Consider the following 22,475-nt stretch of genomic DNA (forward strand, 5'->3'; position numbering starts at 1 on the left):
TGTCCATAAGTCGCAATGAATAATATCAAAAGGTTTAAACGTACTAGAAACAGAATCCATAAATGGTAAACGTTTACTGTTTGAAATTTGACAAGATGAACAAATAGATGAGCTAACAGTTTTATTGCAAGAAATACTAAAGGTTCGTTGAAGATGATTTAACACTTTCGCTCCGGGATGTCCGAGGCGATCATGCCATGGTGAGTGAGTAGTGGAAGAATGTAAGGCGAATTCTGGCTTGGTGAATGGGTATAGGTCTCCGGTGCTATTGTGGCAGGAAAGGAGCTGTCCATCCTTGAGGTCCTTCAAAGAAAAACCAAAAGGATCAAACTCAACGGAAACTTGATTATCAATAGTAAATTTACGTACAGATAACAAATTTTTAATAACACTTGGTGAATGAACAATGTTGTTAAGTTTGTAGGTTTTGTTGGGGAGGGTGAATAAGCCATTACCGGAACCCATAACGGGTAAACGTTGACCATTTCCAACAAATATAGGACTTTGAGGTAATAAAGATGGGGTTAGTATGTTACCTGGATCAGATGTAATGTGAGATGAGGCCCCGGTATCCATGTTCCACTGAGGATCATAATAGTTTAAGCTCATGTGGGAGAGTGCCATTCCAATGTCGCTGGGGCAAAGAGCGTTCCCCGGTTGCTGGTCGAAGCCGGGAGGAGGTTGCAAGTTAGGCTGCTGGGCTAAGTGGGCCTGCTGTGGTGGAGGGTGTTGGGCCGAGACCTGATGTGGATAGGTGGATGGGTGAGACGGATATGGTGTAGGCGGTGGAGTCCAGGAGGGTTGATTAAAGGATTGAGGGGTTTGGTTATAGTTGGGTTGTGGGCTGTAGTTGGGCTGCTGGTATTGGGCTGACTGTTGTTGGGAGAAGCTCGTAGGAAATTGTGGTGTTTGGGTTCTCCAGGAGGTTGGTACCTGACTGGAGGTAGGAGTAGGAGGCCTAGCCGTTCCCCCTTGTCGCCCCCCACGGGATGATTGGCCACGTCCCCTGGCAGCCTTTGCTGGGTCATAGTTCCGACCTCGATATCCGTTAGGATAGGGTGACTGCACCTGGTCAGATTGGGCAGGAACATTAGCATGCACCAGAACCGTGTCCCGATGGTTGTTTGATCTTGCCTTGTGTCTGTCTAGTTCGTCTTCAATCATGCCTCTAGCAGTTATCCATGTGGGTTTTTTTTCGTTTATTATGGATGCAATTGTGTCATATTCGACTGGGAGTCCGCGGACCATTTGAATGACGAGACGACTTTCATTTACCGGCTGATCAACATCAGCTAACTGTTCGGCCAGGTCCTTTAGTGTTTGACAATAGTCATCAAAGGAAGAGCAAGAACTAAGTGTGGTGTTGGTGAACTTGGTTTCAAGGGTGATGGCTCTGGCATGTTTGTTGTTGACGAAAATTTCTTGGATTTTTAACCAGGTGGCTCTAGCCGTGCTATCAGTATCAAGGACTCGTGCAAGTAGTTCGTTGGATACTGTGCTGTAGATCCACTGCAAAATGAGTGCATCAATCTCGGACCATACGGAAAATGCTGGGTCAGTTTCTGCGGGTGAGGCAGTGCCATCAATGTGATCGAGAACTTTGTAGGCACGTGCGTGAAGTTTGAAGAGTTTCACCCATGAGGAATAGGTGACTTTCTTGCCATCAAGAGTGCGTATTTTGTTGTTGATGTTGGTGACGGTATAGGCTGGGTGTAAGGTTTGTTTGTCTGTTGAAGGTTGGTTGTTTGTGACTGAGGAAGTGTCTGTTCCAGGCATGTTGAATGCCGACAGAACAAAAAAAAAAATTAGGGTTTGGGAAGTTTGGCTCTGATAACCATGAAAGAATATGGAATAGAGAATGCTTTTTGTTATTTGATGATCTGTATCTCCACCGAATACAATGAATATAAATAGCACCAAGGGTCCACAATTGACTCCTATGATTGTGCATATCGAAAACAATCAAATCAATGTAAATAATATAAAGATAATAATAATGATAGTGTTTCCTTTAATAATTTTTTGTTTGAACAGAACCCATAAGATATTAATAAAGGCGTTTTAACAACGTAATTCATGTGTTTATTTAGTTGTTTAACTTCAGAGTCTGTCACTTTAAAAACGTCTTTTAGTACATGCTTGAATGGTAGTCGACACGGAAAGAAAAGAATACCTCGTCGTTTATCACAAACAACACCTAGCGATGGGCCATTGTAGCAATAGCAAACGAAACTATCGTTATTAGGATTAACTCCACACGAGCCGCCTGATATAATGCAGCTTTTACATTGCTCACTCTCTTCGTTCGTGACGTACCACTTCAAGGCAAACCCTTTTCTTAGGGCATCAACAAGGTTTGTCCGGTTCTGGTCAAGATCGCTTGCAACGTTTCTAAAAGCAGGAACAACAATGGATCGGTTACATGACATACTCGGATCATAGATCAAGTTGGTCTTTGTATTGTTTATGGTACACGAGTACTCCAAAACCGTGACTTCAGGTGGATGTGGGTTAAGAGGGCATCCGTAACCTAGAGTCAAGTTTCGAGTGGCAGATGTGTAGTTAAAAACCTCGAAATCAATAGTTGTGTTTACTAGTCTTGATGGACATATTTCACCCCAATAATCCATTCTTGCGACCGTGATGGTATGTGAGTAGTAATTGAATTCATTGACTCTATAGTTTAGTGAGTTGATTTCAATCACGGGGATATTGTTGACACAATCTAGCTTGTAAGCTTGCTTCCCGCAGTAATCTGAACGGTTCACGCCCCAAAACGGGTATTTGATGAGTGTAAGGCTCCCACACGCGAATTCATTGTCACAGCTTGTGTAACGTAAATCATCGGAGCATAAACAAGTTGGGATTGTTACTTGGACCAAAAGAACGAAAAGAATGAAGCATGAACAAGAAGAATTGTACATATTGAGACGATGAACTTGAAGATAATAGAAATCCCAAATCCTATATATCTTATATCATATTTATCTTTTAGACAAAACAAAGCACTTCTTGAGCATGTAAAGTTTTTTATGTATGCCGAAACATGTTTTGGACATGATTGTTTGTGCTGTATTATGCCAAAAACAAACAAGTTACTAGGTAAAGACAACAAATAAAACAATGCCAAACTTAAGAATTTGAGGATTCGGCGACCATTAGGATATATACTTGTTGACCAGTAAATATGATATTATTAAAAACCTTCCATGGTTAGCGACTTATATATGCAACAAAAGAGAGCAAAATGGTCATCAAGAAGGGAATATTCCCTCCATTGTGTTTTCTTACTCTTACTACAATATAAAGAGATCAAAGAATTGGCCACTTTGATTATGCAATTATATTTATATGTTAATGGTCATCAAGAAGGGAATATAATTATATATTTATATTCTTATAATATATATGTTAATGCCCACTAAAATTATAAAACTCAGTGATAATATGGTGCGTATGAATTTTAGGCTTTAGACCATGTCTTGTGCTTTTATTAAAAAGTGATTTTCATATCAGTATCATGTAGGCAGGAGGGCTCTCACTTACGTTTACCCATACATTATGTAATGGTTTTACTGAACCAATTGTAATAGAAATAAAAGATAAAAGAAAATAAGGATTACGTGGTCGGTTGAAGTGTGTAGTTTGGCCCCACAAAATTTCACCACCGCCCCACACCCATGAATTTCCTCACGCTTGCGCCCTTGTGAACTCACTTACGCTGCTACCGGACAATGCTTGATGCCCCCTAGCGGACATGAATAAGGGCGTGAGCCTATAACACATGCTCTTATACAAATGCCATACTAAGAAAAGAGGACATCCTCAATCTAGGCTAACTAGTGGGTACTTATGGCCTCGTTCAACTCAATGAGATTTAAAAAAAAGTTTAAGCAAATTTTTCATTTTAGTTTAACATATTTGAACACCAAAGATGTGGGATAAAGGATAACATGGTTGGGTCCTGACATGACATTTGTAGGACCGATATACGTACAAGGAATGGTAATTTGGATCGGATAATCATATTAAACCAGTAAGTCATCTTTTTACTTTTTAGATGATTAATGCTTTCTAACAAACCGGTCACCACAAGTATCAAATAACAGGATGCGAACAACTAAAATAAAAAGAAGCAAAGAAGTATCAAATAATAACTACTCAACCAACATAAGCATAACTATCCCCACGACTGTTGCATTACATGACTCGACACAAATTTAAATGGGCTTGTGCAGGGTAAACGATGGGTTCATGTCATAAATGGGTAAAAATGTGTGTAACATGGTTCAACCCACTTAATCTGTTTACGACACACATACAACATTTAACTTGTTATGTTAAATACGTAGATCGATACGACACATTTGTGCCCCGTTTATTAAAAGGACATAGTTTTATAATTTTATAGATAATTAATTATGGATTATAATTTTTGGTAACCTTTATTTTATCATGTTAATTGCCAGGGGCGGACCTAGAGGTTACCGGGGGGTAACCTCCGCTACGGCTTGGCTCGGAAAAATTTGACGTTTTTAGTGTAAATTTTGGAAAAATTTGATGTTTTTTCGATTTCGTTACGGCTTATTTATAAAACGTTACGGCTTGGAGTGAATCCTAGATCCGCCACTGTTAATTGCATATGTTATTTCTTAACCGTGTTTAGCGAACCATGTCAATAATCATGTTAAATGTGTTATGTCTTTCGTGTTATTGAACTATTATATTTAATTGTGTTAAACATGTGTCGTGTAACCCGCTTATTAATCATGTCATTGTTGGTGTTCAAGAAATTTGACACGTTTAGTCAAATGTATGGTGTTCGGATTGACCAGTGGTGCTGAAGAAAACTACCGAGATGTAAAATCAAGAGAAAAAAAATCCTTATATGTGCAAGGGTTTAAAAAATAACCCATTTTGCAACCAAATAAAAAACAGACTCGTACGGAGATTGTTTGTAACATTAATTCCTATACGGTTTTTATTCCTAAGGATAACATGTGGATACTGGATAGTTTATATGATTCAAGTCTAGTCTTTTAGTTTAAGTCAGGATCTATAATGTAACTGCCACTTCAGGTGTTTATAGTGCCCATATAAACAAGTCACAGATTAAGGAACGACACCAAACACATGAACACAATATATCTACTGCTAAAAACATGTCGAATTAGGAAGAGAGTTGTGTACCTGTTGACGTTGGTGACGACGTTGACGATGGTGGAGATAAACCAACATCAGTTTTGTTAACTTTGGAATTGGAGCAAGTGTCAGCCAAAAGAGGTGGTTCAGGGCAGGCACATGTAGTTGCAAGTCTACTAATATCAGACACACACAGACCACCTGACCGGATACAGTCCGCACAAGGCCCCGGATCAACCTTCCACTTGACCTCAAACCCGTCCTGAAGAACCTCAACCAACCCTGTAAACCCAACCGGGGATGGGATCACAACACTAGTTTTACACACACCCGGGCCCGTTGCCCCTGGAACTAAAATAACTGGATTAATTCCAATATTAGTGCAAAAAAATGAGCTGATCATCCCCTCAACATCGAAAGGGATCGGGCATCCGATTAGAAAACTAATATTCATATAGCTTGGGGTGTAGTCAAAGAGCTGGTGATTGATCGTGGTGTTCACTAGATCTTGTGGACATGAGTTGATCATATCTCCTCTAACTAGTTTTAGAATCTGGGTGGCTGGATCGATGCCTAGAACCCGGTATGTAATGTTAGTGATATTGATGGTGGGTAGATTATTTTGGTCACAGTTTAGTTCAAAGCCAGGGTACCCGCATTCTGGAGGGTCCTGATGGCGCCGAAAAGGGTATTGGATGCCGGAGATGGTTCCACAACTGAAGGAACGGCTGCAGGTGTCGTAGAAGCCTTCGGAGTTGGTCCATCGTATTTGAGTTATGATCAAGATTAGTAATTTGGGAATCAAGTGATGGAAATTCATGGTGGTAGAAGACTTGGATGAGTGTTGAATGGGAGGTTGTTTAGGGGAATCTTTTAACAACTGCTACCATGTGTGAAAAGGAGATGTTTGGTTATTTAATTGGGGGTGTGGTGTTTTATTATTAGATTGAGGTAGCACTAAGTTGACATTTTAGTACTATGTCTTGGAATTGTTGTAGACTTTTCAACTACTGCATTGGCTGACTTTATGAGTTAAAATTTCTTCATCAACAAGTAAATGACATAAAATTTGTGGGTTCAAGTTTAGGGACAAGATTATTGGGTTCATGTTCAATATGTGGGTTCTTGTTGAGTTCAACCTGCCAAACGATGAACGCGATACATTCAATAGCCCTGGTGTACGATGGGCCCATACCGCATAAACAACAGCACTGCCCCTGGTTGGGTTGGGCCAATCTTGTTGGATTGGTTATTTTATACATTTTTTTAACCATGGTGTTCATGATTTATATTGTTTTGCTTTTTTTTTTATTTTTTTTTAAACCGCCATATTGTTTTATGTGTTCAATAAAATCCCCATCAATTCCATTTTTCGTGTATCATATCGAAATAGTAAGTATATGGATACTCTTGTCGTATCTGAATATGCATACACATTTTTTGTGTATCATATCAAGTGCACGCGTTTACAGGCTTTTTGTGTTAACCACTAGGACATGCCGGCATTTTAAATGGCGTATTGCGGAGGCTAAATTTGCTTTCAAGAAGCTGCTCACCATCCAAGGTGCTCTAGAACTTAGAAGTAAACAGGTTATATGAAATGATCTACTTTAAAGATAGAACTTTGCAATTTCTTAAGACAAACAAAAAATAAAGAGTGTTACAACTTAATTAGTTTAGGAACAAAAACACACACATATGCTTCAAAATCAATACTGAACTTCAAACTAGTGTTACATCCGGAAAATATATGATTATGATTTTGGTAGCTCTAAAACTTTGTTATTTACATTCTCTGTAAATATCTATCATAAAAGGAGATTTAGAAGCAAGAAATCGATCAACCATCGGATGAATTTGGCATACAACTGCCGTACAATTTGTTTGTGACCCCATAATCAGGCGACGGTGGTTCCGTATTCTGATCCTTAAACAATGCACCATCATCCACCCCTATGTCAAGCACCTCGGGTTTCTGAGCATTCAACTCATCATTCTGAATCCCCATTAAAATTTCCACCACTTCTTTCATTGTCGGCCTCATAACCGACTCCTGTTGTAGACACCGGAACGCCAGCTCAGCCACCAAGGTGATCATCCTCCTAACCAAGCCATTTGTCTCAAACCCAATATTCTTATCAACCAACTGATCCAGCCTATGGCTTTGGATCTTGTTGATGGCCATTGCAGCCAGGTTTATATCGAGCCTATCTCTACTGATGTCAACCGCTTGTAATGAAGAAATGAGTTCGATTAAAACAACTCCAAAGCTGAAAACATCACTCTTGTCTGTCAATTGATAACATAGGTAATATTGAGGATCAACATAGCCAGGTGTTCCTTGTGGGGCGGTGGATACATGTGTGGCGTTGTTTGGAAACAATCTTGACAGCCCAAAGTCAGCAACTTTGACCCGAAATCTTTTATCTAACAGAATGTTGTGGGTTTTCACGTCTCGGTGAATGATGTCTGACTCGTGAAGATAGGCTAGCGCTTTGGCTGTTTCTATAGCTATGTTTAGACGCACAGACCATGTAAGCAAGCCCGAGTTTGATTTAGCCAGCTTTCCATGAAGATGATCAGCAACCGTACCATTGGAAATGTACTCATAAACTAGGAGTAATTCTTTGCTTCGTTTTGAGGTGCAACCGTACAATTTCACAAGGTTTTCATGGTCTAATCTGGTCAGGATCGCAACCTCGTTCATGAACTGCTCCACCCGTTTGTAATTGTGTTCATATAAACGCTTCACAGCAACTTCGCGACCATCAAGAAGCTTGCCTAAGAAAAAAGTTAACCATGTTAATCAAAGCCGCATACACGCTAAATATCAAGATTTAGAAAACAAAAAGGTTAATAGAGAGGGGGATACCATGGTACACAGTTCCACAACCGCCATCACCAAGTTCTCTTGAATCACTAAAGTTATCGGTAGCTACTTCTAGTTCTTCATAGGTGAAAACTTGAGCCCCAAAATAAGAACATTTTCCAAACTCTTTACTTATTTTAGATGAACGATATGAAGGTATGCTGGAATTGAAATCCGATTGAGCATCACTATAGAATCTACTACTCGGACCACTAGTTAGAATAGATTTACTCTCGGTTTGGGTGGTAGACACTTCTTTTGTTGAGCGCCTTCTCCTCCTTCGTCTGCAAACCAAAAATCCCCATCCGATCGCAGCACCAACAAGAATTACTCCAACGGTCGGAACAACTATTATTCAAGATACAAAAGTAAAATTTAGTTTCATAAAACAACGAATCGAGACATCAAGCAAGAAAGTGCAGCCTATTTAGAGACGGATAAAATCATACTTATAGTTAAAATCAGAGACCCTTTCTTCGAATTCCCTACAAACAAACAAGCATAATTAGAACAAACCATTAACATCATAACTAAAATAAATGAACGAAACTACACGAAAGCAAAGCGTCGAAGAAAACCTGGGGTGCTACATATCCTACTATCACAAATACAAGCGAACTGCCTAGTACCAACATCAAACCCACACTCCCCATCCAATCTTCCACACTCATCACACCGATCGCCATACGGATCACTATAAACCACCTCAAAACCCCTCGTAAGGGCTTCCGCAAGAGTTAACAAGCTCCGGTTAAGCTCAGCACCAACACTTTTCAACAAAGGAACCGTCACACCATTCCTACAATGTATCATCTTCCGTATCGGATCAATCGGGACCTCCCCGATTATAAAAAACGAATCCGTAAGATCCACACCACCCACATCACAATAAAACCGATTCTGCTGTTGAACCAACACGGGTGATGAGCTACACCCATAGAATATTGTAAGATCAACATTCTGACCATTATCCGAATCAAAAATGTTTGGATCAAGAGAAGAATTCAGAAACTTAGTAGGACATGTATTGTTCCATAAGTCTGATCTGGCTAGAACCAGGCTGGTTCCGGTCAAGTTGACTTCAAGAACCCTGTATACAACTGAATTAACTGTTAACTCTGGGTAACTGTTATTAACACAGCTGAGGTGGAACTCCGGTGGGCCACAGTGGTCCGGCTGGTTACCGCCGGTGAAAGGGTAGCTCAGGTTGTGGATATTGCCACATGAGAAAGTACCATCGCAGCCGGAAAATGGGGAGAAGTTAGGCTCGGTAAACGACGTCGTTAGGTTGAAGAATTGGAAGAGGAGGAGGGGGAGGAGGACGGTGCCGGAGAAGATCGCCGGAGGAGGCATTTTGGGGTGATGATGGTGGCAGTGAAGTGTCGTTTTATTCAGGGGAAGTTGGCATGGCACTTTTGAAAAATTCCGAAAGATAAGTAGTTTCTATTCTATTATTCTACAATAACTTTTTGTTTTTATTATTTATTTATTTATATTAAAGTATTCCACGTGTTTTATTATTTTAATATTGTAAAGAAGATGAGATTTTTAAGGAGCATGAAAAATGAATAAGGAAATAAGACCATGAGGTTATTTAAAGATTCATAGAAATGGAGGACATATCCAACTTGGGTCTATGTTTATCTAACATTGTTTTCCATTCATACACAAATGCTTTAGTGCTTTTTATATTTTAACCATGAGATTTAAATATTTCTCCTTCAATTCTCATAAGAGGGCATTACTTGGTTGCAGTGGTAAAGTTTGATCAAAAGTTTTAAGAAGACGTAAAGTGATAGAACCTAAAAAAAAATTCCTATCGTTATGTTTCGTGTCGGATCGACTATTCGATTCAAGTTGAGTCAAATAATAATAGTTTTAAATAAAATTAAAAAATTTCATTCATTCAAAGTACCCGTTCTTACACATAAAAAAACTAAATATTGTATAACAAACAAAAGACTAATATGGAACCTTGATGAAGAATTACAACTCAGCCGGGCGACCTTTAAGATTTTTGAATTAATCAATTATGTCTTCCGAATCAAACTTATCAACAATTTCTTTTTCTATGTAAATCACCAAGCTATGTAATCAACAACTTACAACAATAATAAAAGAATGGGCCGCAGAAAGCTATGGGAGTACGGGAAGAAGATGATTGATAAGGTATTAAGTTGTGATTATGTTTATTGTGTGGTGGGTAATCTAGAGTTAAACAAATAAGAGTTATAATATATTTACCAAACTACCCATCATTTATATACAAAATGGTAACAAACTTTACTGTAATTTATATATTGTATAGATATTTAGAATATACAAAGGGGTAACAAACTTTACTTTAATTTATATATTCTATAAATATTTAGATATACAATTTAGGAAAAATAATCGGAGGGTGATCCTGTATAATTTTAAAATTTTCGGACCAAAAATCAGAACTTATACATTTCTACCCGAAACATTGAGGGAGCGGGTGCACCCCCGGACACCAAGTAACCTTCGCCCCTGCTTGGTTGACATCCACATCTACATGTTAGATACTTATTCGTGATTGGATAACTATGTACGTAAAATTATCATTCTTCACGTTGTTGCTCAAGTCCTGGCACTCGATCCATGGGTTTTTTTTTTTTTTTTTTTATCAACAATAGTCTATATAAAATATGTTACATGCAAATAGAATAAAATATTTGGTTATGTATATAAATTGAAGGTGATAGCTAGAAAGGTGGACCTCGGTACAATTTGGATGAACGCATTGACATAGGGGTTCATATGGACCCATTGTGTTTCAACTTTTTTTCAGTAAAAATGTATTATATATATACGGTTAGGATCGCGTGAGAAACACTAAGATAATTGAGAAACTTGAGAAGTATTTAAATTACACATTTTCCTTAAGTTTTTCGTAATATACACGTATATGTATAGTTTAAAATTGATTATATACATATGTGTATAATTCATGATTTGACTATATATATATAATATATATAGAGAAACGAGATCAGGAGAAAACGCTCAAAGGTGTGAGAACGGTGATGAAGGGGTATGGTCCCAAAAAGCCGCGCAATCCTTCAAACAGGTCGCGCGCGGGACCATACTCCTAATGTAACAAGCGGTTCAATCTCAGACTCGCGCGGACTACTTCACCAAGGACTAACCTCGCGCGACGTCCAAACAAGAAAGAACACCGACTTCAACACTTAGCATTCTGAATAAGAGCCTCCAATCACCCATACCCTGCGCGGACTAGTTACGTGTTCAGCAACGGCAGCGCAGGGCTATGGCGCAAGGCCACTTCAGAAGGTACGAAAGGTACAAGTGGCAGAAAAAAAGAGCCAATCCGCGTCCTTCATGCTGTGCTCAATCGTGCTCCACGATCGTCTGACGTGCAGGAGACAGAGAGTACACAAGGACGCCAATGTGCCACCAATCACAGGGCAGAGACACCTGCCCCACGATCTCCATTTACCTGCTGATGGCAGAGGGACAACAAGGCCGACAACAGTGACACGTGGCTCCACTCATGGTGTGCCAGCACCGGAGAACTTCTAGAAGCTACTAACGATCAACGCCAGTGAGACAAAGAGCATATCCTCTAAGTTGTCGCCTTACGGCCCAAGGCCCATCAGCCCACCTCCTCTTGCACCTCTCCGGCTATAAATAGAGACCTCAGTTCACAGGTTAAACATTCTGTTCTCTTCTCTTCACTCTCACTCTTACCACACACTTATTTCCTCAAAGCAGATACTTATTCTCACGTCGGAGTCTGGTTAAGAGGGAAACCCCCCATATTCCCCTCTTAACGAGCTAACGGTGTTCTGTTTTGCAAGATTAACGGATCATTAAGGAGCTCAGAAAACTATAAGAAGATTAACCCTTATGGTAGAAACATAAACCAAACTGATTAACCACAAAATTAGTTCAGTGTTTCTTCAGGTGAGAACGCATCCTGGCCCAACACGTGGCGTGGGACATGATCAGGGTCCGAGGGGTATTTTTGTCTTTTCAATCTTCTTTTATTTTCCCAACGCAGTATAATATTTTCTGGCGTCTAAGATTTTTTTGGCGTTAATTGTATTTATTAAACTTTTTGGCGTTGAATTAATTGTTTTTGTGTCACATAAATAACTTTTGGCGTTATAGCGTTTTCTAGTCAATTTTTTTGGTGTTTTGTATAATAATTCACTACGATTCATTAATATTTTCATAAGTTAACAATAAGACCATATGTTTTTTTTTTGGCGTTTAGTGATTTTTTTGGCGTTTAATACATTTAACAAGTTGCTTTGCCAGCACCCGTTCTCACAGTTTTCACACTACTAGCGTTTTGGTGTTTGTAGTTTTTGGCGTTTTATATAATAATTTATTTTATTTGTAGAGAATTAGATAACAAAACAACAGATAACTTGATAACAAAACAATGTAAAATGAAAAAGAAAAAAAATTAAAAATGGTAATCTAATTTCTCTTCCGAATCTTCACTGTCATCAGCTCCTTCTTCTTGAATTTGTTTTGGTGTTTTGAACCTTTTGAATACCTTAGCTAGATGCCAACTTTCCTACATAAACCCCGTCTTTTTTTGACGAAGCTGCTTACTGGCATCCTGTTTTTTGGTGTGATATTCTTGTTTGGTGGCATCTCATTAAAGATCAGCTCTTGCTTATGCTATTTGTAATAATGGAGTCCAAAATAGCATTTTTCACTTGTGTTGATCCCTTTATTCCATGCCTATATTCATCAAGAACAAAGCTCACATGATCGCATATCACTGTCGTCAGTCTCTTTTTCTTGAATATTTGTCCATCTCATTCAGCAAAATATTATTGAGATAACCCCCTCAGAAGAAGAATCCATTCAGTGAAAGCTTTGCCGTCTGTGGTTATTTTAACTAACATTATTTGGCGTTTTAAAGTGAGTGTTTCTAGAGGATATGGCGTTTATTTTTCTGGGTGTGATCAATTGTGTATAGATCCCTCTCTTATAGGAGTTTTTTGGCGCGTAGTTTAGGCGGGACTTTTTTATTGTAATAAATTATAGTAATAAAGTAACCGTCTATTCAGTTACTGTTTTTGTATTTACTGTTTTGATCAGCTTTTATCAGTTTTATAGGTGATAGACGTCCCATCTTCTAAGTTTGGCGTTTTTTTAAATGGCGTTATGCAGACCAAGATGACAAAATACAATAACGGAGAAAATAAAATATTAAGCAGGAAAAATATTTTTGTTTGTTTTGGCGTTTTGTAAGGAATATCTTTTTTTAGTATTTTTTGGCGTTTTGCTAATAAAGAGAGAAATATATCATTTAATTATCTTAAAAAAAGAAGATTACACAGAAGAAAAAAAGAGGAAAAAAACTTAAAACCCTTCGTCAGAAGGTACTTTATCCGAAAAGTATCCATCACTAGCATCATCTTCTTCCTCGGAGTCTTCATCTGGATCTTCATGCATGTCATCACCTTCACCTTCATCGGCTTCTTGTTCCTAAAGATTCTGAAGCCTCCACTTGAACATGTCTTGCATTAACTCCAATTTTGAGTCCATTTTTGTGTTCGTACAAGTGGCGTTATGCAATTCTTCCATGAAACCAAGACCCTGCTTTGTCATGATGTTTTCAAGCCAGTAGACTTCCTGCTCTCCGCTGTCGTATATAACGGTCACCATGTCTGTTTCATCATCAAAACGCCATGATGTCATGACAGGGTCCGGCTTCACATTTGCTTTGATTGGTCCAAATTTCCTGGTTAATGCTTTCATAAGCATATGTGTTTCATGGCATTGGTTGTCTAGAGCGATGCCAAGGGATAAAATACCCCTCTCTACCTCTTCTTCCATCTTCAAAATTGCCCTGACCGTCTTAACATACACCCTCCTTCTGTTGTCAAAACGGAGGACGAATCGCCTGATTGCCAGAGTGTATCTCCACGAAACGATTGTTTCCATTTTTGGCGTTTTGGTTTAGTTGACGTTTTTGGTTAAAGATGTTTTTGCAGAAATGGATAGATTTAAGTGATTATGGAAGTTATGTTTTACCTCGTTTATATAATGATGTTTTTGGCGCGTAATTTAGGAGAGAATTTCTTCTAATAAATGTTAATAACTGAAATTCAGTTACTGTGTTGTTTCATCTTTCTGTAATATCCAACGCGTTTTATCGCTAATTTTTGGCGTTTTGTTTTTAATGGTGTTTTATTTTTTTGAATGGCGTGTTATCATTTGATGGCGTTTTGAATATGAGCGGTAAAAGACCATTTTACCCTTAATGAAGCGCGTCCCACATAATAAAATTGATGTTATTTACGAAACGCCACTGCGCAATCTAGTCCATGGATTGTTTTGATCAGACGACCCATAAGCGTTCTCACACTTTTCACCGTTTTCTCTAAATCCTGACCCTATGTATGTATGTATGTATGTATGTATGTATGTATGTATGTATGTATGTATGTATGTATGTATGTATGTATGTATGTATGTATGTATGTATGTATGTATGTATGTATGTATGTATGTATGTATGTATGTATGTATGTATGTATGTATGTATGTATGTATGTATGTATGTATGTATGTATGTATGTATGTATGTATGTATGTATGTATGTATGTATGTATGTATGTATGTATGTATGTATGTATGTATGTATGTATGTATGTATGTATGTATGTATGTATGTATGTATGTATGTATGTATGTATGTATGTATGTATGTATGTATGTATGTATGTATGTATGTATGTATGTATGTATGTATGTATGTATGTATGTATGTATGTATGTATGTATGTATGTATGTATGTATGTATGTAGTCAGTGTTAAACTATACATATGTCTATATTACGAAAAACGTAAGGAAATGTGTGGTCCAGAATGTTTCTTAAGTTTCTCAAATAGGGTGGACTTCTCTTAGGATCCCTACCATATATTTGCGAGAACAACTCTAAATCACTAAATTTTGTGATTTAAGGTTCATATTTTTTGAATTTTATGTTTCTTACATTCATATGTGTGATATATACATAAAAAACCCCATATATTTTCACCTACACATAGCCTACATACATGTAGCTAATTTAATCTAAACATAACCTACATATGTGTAGCCCTAGGTTATATAAAAACACAAAAATTTTCATATTTTGTTTTGAATTCTAGTATGAGAAACAATAAATCTTACATTTTTAATATTTTCATTTACTTTTTAGGCTTTTAGGATTGAAGAAATGAGTGACTCATTTTGTTCTGCGTGTTCTCGCAATATTTAGTGTTCTGCATATATATATATATATATATATATATATATATATATATATATATAGGAGAAGGATGTACAGAAAACCCACTTTAATTTAGAAAACCCGGGAAACTCAAAGCTCCCGATGTTTTTTTGTTTTGAAAAAAATTACACATGTTATATGCATGTTTTTAAGGGTTTTGGGCAAAAAAAAATCAAAAAAGCGCCAAGTAGATATTTTTTAAAAAAATAAACAAGTTTTGGTGTAACACATGTTACATTCATCTGACATATTTGTAACATGTGTTACACCAAAACTTGTTTATTTTTTTAAAAAATAACTACTCGGCGCTTTTTTGATTTTTTTTGCCCAAAACCCTTAAAAACATGTATATAACATGTGTAAATTTTTTCAAAAGAAAAAAACATCGGGAGCTTTGAGTTTCCCGAGTTTTCTAAATTAAAGTGGGTTTTCTATAGATACTTACATTATATATATATATATATGTATATATATATATGTATGTATATATATAGGGTGAGGTTCCAGCGTGAACAACATCCCAGACGTGAACTGCGTGAACTTATCTAGACCGTTGATTAATATGATCTTGATAATCTTAGTTAGTGGCATAATTGTAATTAATAGGTTACTTTTTATTATTTTAGTAAAAGCAAAAGGGTAATTTTGTAATTAGATTATTTGCTCATTTAATATACAGTTGCAAGATATTTGCCTAATTGAATATAAAATCCCGTGATTTTCTAGTATTTAGTTATGGGTATAATATCATTTAATCCCCTATTATAATAAAACATCCTGTATCTCTATGTTTTCTAAATCTACGAGAGACAATATAATCAACATCGTATCTCTCTCCCTCTCTTTTAATATTCTACGGCGACGACAAAGGAAAAGGTAATCGGCGCCGGAGTTTTATTAATCGACGGGAAAAAAGGTTCTTCTTCAACAATCAAAGGTACACATTGAAATTCCTTATCTTTAATTGCTTCAAAAAGTAGTTGCATGTTCAGATCCTTTTATTAATCAACTAAGAACACTAATCGGAATTAGGGCATGAATGTTTTGTTATAACACTTGTGTAGTTACATATATGATGTACATTGGTATTATCGTTAGTAGGAGTTATTGATTCTGAGTAAGATTACGTTCATTATGTTAATTGGAATTAGGGCTTGAAACTTTGAATATGTTCATTCGAAATAGGTCTTTGACCATTTTGATGCTTTTCTGTTTTCTAAAAGATTGTAGCTATGTTGGTTTGTTCAGGGTCCGGTGAGTTCAACGATATGTATAAACGATAAGTACACATGTGTATGTTGTTTACTTCGTGATGTACACCGGTGTACATAGTGGTTATATTGTGATATCTGTTTTATTTGTTTATTTTGATGGGTACAAAGTTTTGTTAATCATAAATAGGGGTTTGTGCCATGTTTTTAAGTGATTTTAGGCTTGTCTGTTTGTTGAGTTATATAGTAGTAAGATTTCATAGTTCACATGTGTACTGGTTGCCAGAAATTGTGTATTTATATGAATGTGAATGTGAGGAGAATGTGTACACATTGGTAGGGTATAATATAAGATGAATTGAGAAGTGATATGTGTACACCTGGTGCATTTCTATGACTTTCAGAAGATTCAACATTGTATATAATTTACACAAATGTTAGCGTTGGGGTTTGGTTAAAATATCATGTGTACTCGGTAGTTGTTTTGCAAGATTACACATGTGTACTCATGTGTATGTGGTTTGTTACACAGGTGTACTAATATGATTGTCAGACGAATAACTGAACACGTTATTAATCATATTGTCTCCTTTTGCAGAAAATTGGTATTCAAAACTGAAAGCGGCGTCGGGTTGTACCATTTTCAAATGATAGATTTACTACCAAGTAGATGGATCAATGATGGAGTAATAAATTGCTTTGCGTTAATGCTAAACTTTGAGGAAAAGGATCGAATCGGCGGACCAAATATGTTCGGGCAAGCTGATAAAGTAAAAGGAACAAATCCGCGGTTGTTCGGCCATACAAATTGTTTTGTAAGTGAATACTTGTATTATAATTGTGAAGATTATGGTAAAGTTTGCGTGGCCGATTATTCAAATGTATGTTGGTTGTTATTTCTGCGTTCAGGACGAGGATATCTTATGGAATGGGGAGCACGGAGAAGTTGGGCGTGTTGATAAATTCAAAAGTGCCTTGTTCTTGGTTGTTGACCAAAAAGAACCGTTAATGAGTTTGTCCGAGTATTGCGTCATATGCTTTCCAATCCTTGAGCATGACCATTTTTACTTGGTGTGCTTTGATATGGAAAGAAATGCGATAACGGTAATTGACAACATGGACGCACGCGAAAGCCCAATCCACCTGATCAACGACGACAACTTCTTCCGAAAGACTAAGCCTTACAAAGTGGTATGTATCATTTAAATACATAAAGTAGTTCAGTTGTTAGTGAACACATGGTTACTAGTTATTACATGATGTTTTTGTGTTTCAGAAAGATATTTTCTGTAAGTATTTGAAGATGGTGAATCATCCTACGAGTGCAGAAATTGAGATTGCGGACGTGGCAAGGTTGGAGTTTGAATGGAAGACAGTGAACAACACTGTGGATTGCGGAGTGTTTGTAATGAGGCATATGGAGACGTGGTTCGGGGTAACTGCCGATAAGTGGGATAGTGGCTTCCCACTAACCCATAAGGAGAAGAAGTCGATGTTGACACGTTTGAGGAAAAAGTACGCAATAAAGCTAGTTACTTCAGAGGCCAACAAGCACCGTAGGCGCGTATTAGATGAAGCAGCCGAACATGAAAAGACGCATGGAATAGGTGTTTTTTAGTACGTCTTTATTGCTTGACAATAGTTAAAGTTTTATGGTTACAATTTTTTAGAATGTAGTTAATAACAACAAACATGGTGATTGCCATACTAGAAGCATCTGATGGTTTCGTATTTTGTTACTTTTTGAAACAGTAGAATAAAAGTTTTTTGTGTATTAGATTGTTTTTTTTTTTTGGTTTGTCAAACTACTTGACAGGTTTATAATGTATGTAATGTCTGTGTTGTGTAATACATTTAATTAAACGTTTCACAATATAAAAAATGAGCAGAGTTAATACATAATAAAGTAGGTACACATGTTTAGTGGTGGTGTAAACACCCAAGTACACCTGTGTACAACGGTAATATCAGATAAGTACACAAGTGTACTGTTTGTATGTGTAGATTTTTCCCATATACAGGAATGTTGCCTGTGTCTTTATGTTTATGTTTGTTCACTGGTGCCCTGGAGCATAAAACGTATCGCCGAGTCGTAATTAACTCATCACCTATTTTTTCTTTTTTTGAAGTACCCAAACGGGTTCCAAATCCTGCAAGCTGTGCGTACTCCTCGTACATTGCAATTGCTTGTTCGATCGTAGTAAATCTAGCTTTCAAAAACGGTTTGAATCCCGGGGGGACAATTGGTGTCCAGTACCTAGTCCCATTTGGCGTTTCGTAAACGTTACTAGCAACCGACTCTGCACAATTACAGTAAAAAAAATCATTCAAAACAAACAACGACAACAACGCTACAGGCCACATGTGTACTATACCGTTTATTATACACGTGTCTACTATCGTGTAGTACACTATTGACATCTAAACAAAGATTGTATTCTACATATGTGTACTATCGTGATGGAAGTGATAAACCATACCAGTACACATGTGTACTACGGAGATAATAGTTACACAAAAATAAAAATGACTAAAAACTCTAGTTCAACCAACAAAACACTAAAACTATAATTCGAATCTTGCTACTAAGACCAAAAACAATGACAATATTAAATGTTCGTTAAAATATATGGAAATCGATGGTCATACGAATACACTACCTGGATGATCCATTGTTGTAACGAATACATTATCGCCAATGTTTTGGTCAGAATTGTGAACGTCGATTTGTGGGTCGGCCATGAATGAAATACAGTAGCACCCACCGGAAAAAATTCAAATATGTTTCAATGTACTCAAAATACATCAGTTAATTTGCATACACAAACAATCAAGTCCGGCGATTAGGGGCAAGATACAAACGACATACTCACCAGAAATCAATATCCGGCTATAACTTCAGGTTTTTGAAAGTTGCAGTCCAGCGAGATTTACAGGTTTTCCAAAAGTTGATGTCCGGCAAGATATGGAACCATATGAACGAGAATTGTGGATAAAAATGATGAAGATATGGATGTTTGTTGAAAAGATTATGAAATATAATTTTGATAAAAATAAGATATGTTAAGATTATCTTTGATAAATAAAAAAAATTATGATTCTATATTGTTCATGGTTGTCGATTTGATTGTAACTGATGATGATTTGATCTTGATTTTGAAATAAATAAGATAATAATTAAATATGATACTATCATAACTGATGAAGAAGCGTAAGGATGATTGTAACTGATTATGATGATTTGTTCTTTATTTTGAAATAAATAATATCATAATTAAAATTCCATATTTAAATGAAGTTACAATCCTACCCTTGTGTAATGGTTATGAAATCAATGGTTCAGATCAGTTCACGCGGTTCACGCTAGGAAATTTGTTCACGTTTGAACCTAATCCTATATATATATATATATATATAGGGTCAGGATTTAGACAAAACGCTCAAAAGTGTGAGAACGGAGAGAACGCTTATGGATCGTCAGATCAAAACAATCTATGGACTAGATGACGCGGTGGCATTTTCGTAAATAAAATCACTTTTATTAATCTGGCGAGCTTCATTAAGGGTAAAAGGGTCTTTTGACTTAACATAAAACGCCAAACTCACGCTATTAAAATCCCGCCTCAACACACATACCACACTTCATCATAATATAACGTCATAGATATAAAATGCCAAACTTTGTTTTTTCCCGATAAAGCTGAACAAACAGTACTAAAACGACGGAACTTTATTACTAGCATTTACTGCAATAAAAATCGCGCCTAAAATACGCGCCAAAAACTTCTTATATAAGCAAACTCTCAGAATTACTAAAATCCAAACCAAAACCACAAAAACCTATATTTTCCTCTACACGATTCATCTTATAAACGCCAAAAAAAACCAAAATATCAAAGATTCAAATCCATGTTTCTTTGATATACACAATTTTCTCAATAAACTTTCACTCTATGTAATGAGCAAGATCCTCAATATAAACGCCAAAACATACAAAAACCACAAAACTTCAAAAAAGCCATGTCATAGAGATTATGTTTTTGTTCTCTATAAAGTTTAGCTAAACGGGATGGATAACATTGTTACACATCTTTCTTGACTGAGGATTAACAATGTTATCTATTTCGTTCAGCAACACATTATTGAGTTTAGCACGACCAAAAATAGAAGTTTATGGAAGTTTTATTTAGTCGCGTTATTGTTTTTTTTTTTTTTTTTGGTGTTTGATTTCCTTGCCCGATCTTATATTGTTTGTTATTTAACTTCGAAGTAGCATGTTATGAACAAAGAGAAAGAAAAAAGAAAAAGATGCAAAAAAAAGCCAAACTGAGAAATGTCTGTGTTCTATAGCACTCAAATAAAAAAACGCCAAACTACTCTACACTGGCTTTCAAAGACCATCTGTATGTGTTCTGTAAGAATGAAAAATACAAAACACCAAACTACTCTTCACTGGCTCTCGAAGACCTTGTCGATCTTCTTTTAATTACGGCCTGTTTGCATGTTGATGCGTAGTGTCCATAGGCTTTGCAGTTCTGACACTGTCTTTCTTTGGCCCCGGGTTTCGACTTTGATTTCTTTTTGTCAATTGCTATCTCCTGTTTAGATTTCAGGCGCTCCCGAGAACCAGAACCTTTGGATTTATAACCTATAGGGACTCTTATCGGATTCTTGTCATTTTTATATTGACCAGTTATCTCGGCAAATCTATCCCTAGAACTAGCGGGAGGAGCAACAATCTACATATCTTGAACCTTCTTCATATAAGATTGAACATGGTCCTTGTATAAGGATAGCTTCTCTTTATTACCAGATAAACGGTTCAAAGTGTATTCGGTTGAATAAATAATATCTCGCATCATACTTTGCACATCAGGATCAAGCTCGGTCATATATTCACGACTAATTGAGAATTCAGGAGAGCATTTTGGGGAGGCCTCTTTGCGCCATCTATTCAGAATGTATTGTTTTGGAAATTCCCTAATGTCCATAAGTCTCAAAACATAGAATATATGTCTACATAGCAAACCAAACTGTTCCAAACGTCTGCATGAGCAACTGCATATGCAATCAGACTTATAGAACAATACCTGAGAAACGCCAAAAACAATATCTCTATAACGCCATGCATAGAATGTTTGTCTAAAAAAGAAAAAAACACATTGCATATGATAAAACGCCATTAACAGAAAACGTCAAAAAAACAAAAACGCCATTATTTACCTCAAATAAGGATGTACAAAGCTGTTGGAAGTCACTTACATAAAACTTAACAAACCCATCAGGCTGATCTTCGTAACGTTGATTTATGCAATCCGCAACTCCAATAAGCTCAGCTTGAACGTCACAAAAAATACTTTTTGTGTATATATCAACAGCTTGCCCTTCCGACACTATGTAACTAATCTTCAACTGGAGTCTTTTGTATCGAGATTCGTGATCATTTTTACGATGTGTGTGACGTTGTGCTTCTATTGTAGTCTCATAATGCGTCATGAACTCAACAAGAGTAGCTTTCGAATTGCACACTTGACCAAAAAAATGATTCTAACTCTCCGACCTGGATGTCGTTCGCATAAGACCAGACATATGCTCCATTATATAGTATGCAGGGATCCAAGATTCACTAAGTGCAAAAATATCAGATAGCCAGTCATTATCTTCTAAATTGAATTCTGCAATAACCGTTTCCCATTCTGATTCAAACTCTTTAGGTGTGAGAATATCCGTCCACACAACACCACAAATACGTTCTTTAAAATTGGTGGAATTGCATAGCCTAACACCAACCTATAAATAACACGAAAACGCCATGCATATATAAAAAAACAAAAGACAAAACTTAATTAAAAAAACAGTAACAAGGTACAAAACGCCATTATCTTAAAACGCATTGTATACTAAAACACCAAAGGTAAAAAAAAGCATAACAACCTTTAGAGAAAGTTTATGCATCACATGCCAC

At 36.8% G+C, this 22,475-nt stretch overlaps 4 protein-coding genes across 4 annotated transcripts; all 4 read right to left on the reverse strand.

The window, feature by feature from the left end:
* Positions 1 to 3,004, reverse strand: LOC110889805. Its single transcript, XM_035977637.1, has 3 exons — positions 2,174 to 3,004; positions 537 to 1,937; positions 1 to 303 (listed from the first exon to the last, which is right to left on the reverse strand). Exons 1-3 carry the CDS (start codon positions 2,922 to 2,924, stop codon positions 266 to 268), a joined length of 2,190 nt encoding a protein of 729 aa, XP_035833530.1. The 5' UTR covers positions 2,925 to 3,004; the 3' UTR covers positions 1 to 265.
* Positions 3,005 to 3,534: 530 nt separating this feature from the next.
* Positions 3,535 to 6,048, reverse strand: LOC118482133 (LEAF RUST 10 DISEASE-RESISTANCE LOCUS RECEPTOR-LIKE PROTEIN KINASE-like 1.3). The gene is made up of 2 exons (XM_035977638.1): positions 5,191 to 6,048; positions 3,535 to 3,748 (listed from the first exon to the last, which is right to left on the reverse strand). The coding sequence occupies exons 1-2, from the start codon at positions 5,960 to 5,962 to the stop codon at positions 3,717 to 3,719; spliced, it is 804 nt and encodes a 267-aa protein (XP_035833531.1). The 5' UTR covers positions 5,963 to 6,048; the 3' UTR covers positions 3,535 to 3,716.
* Positions 6,049 to 6,782: 734 nt separating this feature from the next.
* LOC110889808 (LEAF RUST 10 DISEASE-RESISTANCE LOCUS RECEPTOR-LIKE PROTEIN KINASE-like 1.4) lies at positions 6,783 to 9,419 on the reverse strand. The gene is made up of 4 exons (XM_022137373.2): positions 8,590 to 9,419; positions 8,461 to 8,496; positions 8,015 to 8,359; positions 6,783 to 7,923 (listed from the first exon to the last, which is right to left on the reverse strand). The coding sequence occupies exons 1-4, from the start codon at positions 9,362 to 9,364 to the stop codon at positions 6,983 to 6,985; spliced, it is 2,097 nt and encodes a 698-aa protein (XP_021993065.1). The 5' UTR covers positions 9,365 to 9,419; the 3' UTR covers positions 6,783 to 6,982.
* Positions 9,420 to 21,249: 11,830 nt separating this feature from the next.
* On the reverse strand, positions 21,250 to 22,006 carry LOC118481787 (protein FAR1-RELATED SEQUENCE 1-like). Its single transcript, XM_035977053.1, has 3 exons — positions 21,751 to 22,006; positions 21,601 to 21,652; positions 21,250 to 21,556 (listed from the first exon to the last, which is right to left on the reverse strand). The coding sequence occupies exons 1-3, from the start codon at positions 22,004 to 22,006 to the stop codon at positions 21,250 to 21,252; spliced, it is 615 nt and encodes a 204-aa protein (XP_035832946.1).
* Positions 22,007 to 22,475: the final 469 nt, after the last annotated feature.

This window comes from Helianthus annuus, chromosome 9, assembly GCF_002127325.2.
Source record: "Helianthus annuus cultivar XRQ/B chromosome 9, HanXRQr2.0-SUNRISE, whole genome shotgun sequence".
NCBI lineage: Eukaryota > Viridiplantae > Streptophyta > Magnoliopsida > Asterales > Asteraceae > Helianthus > Helianthus annuus.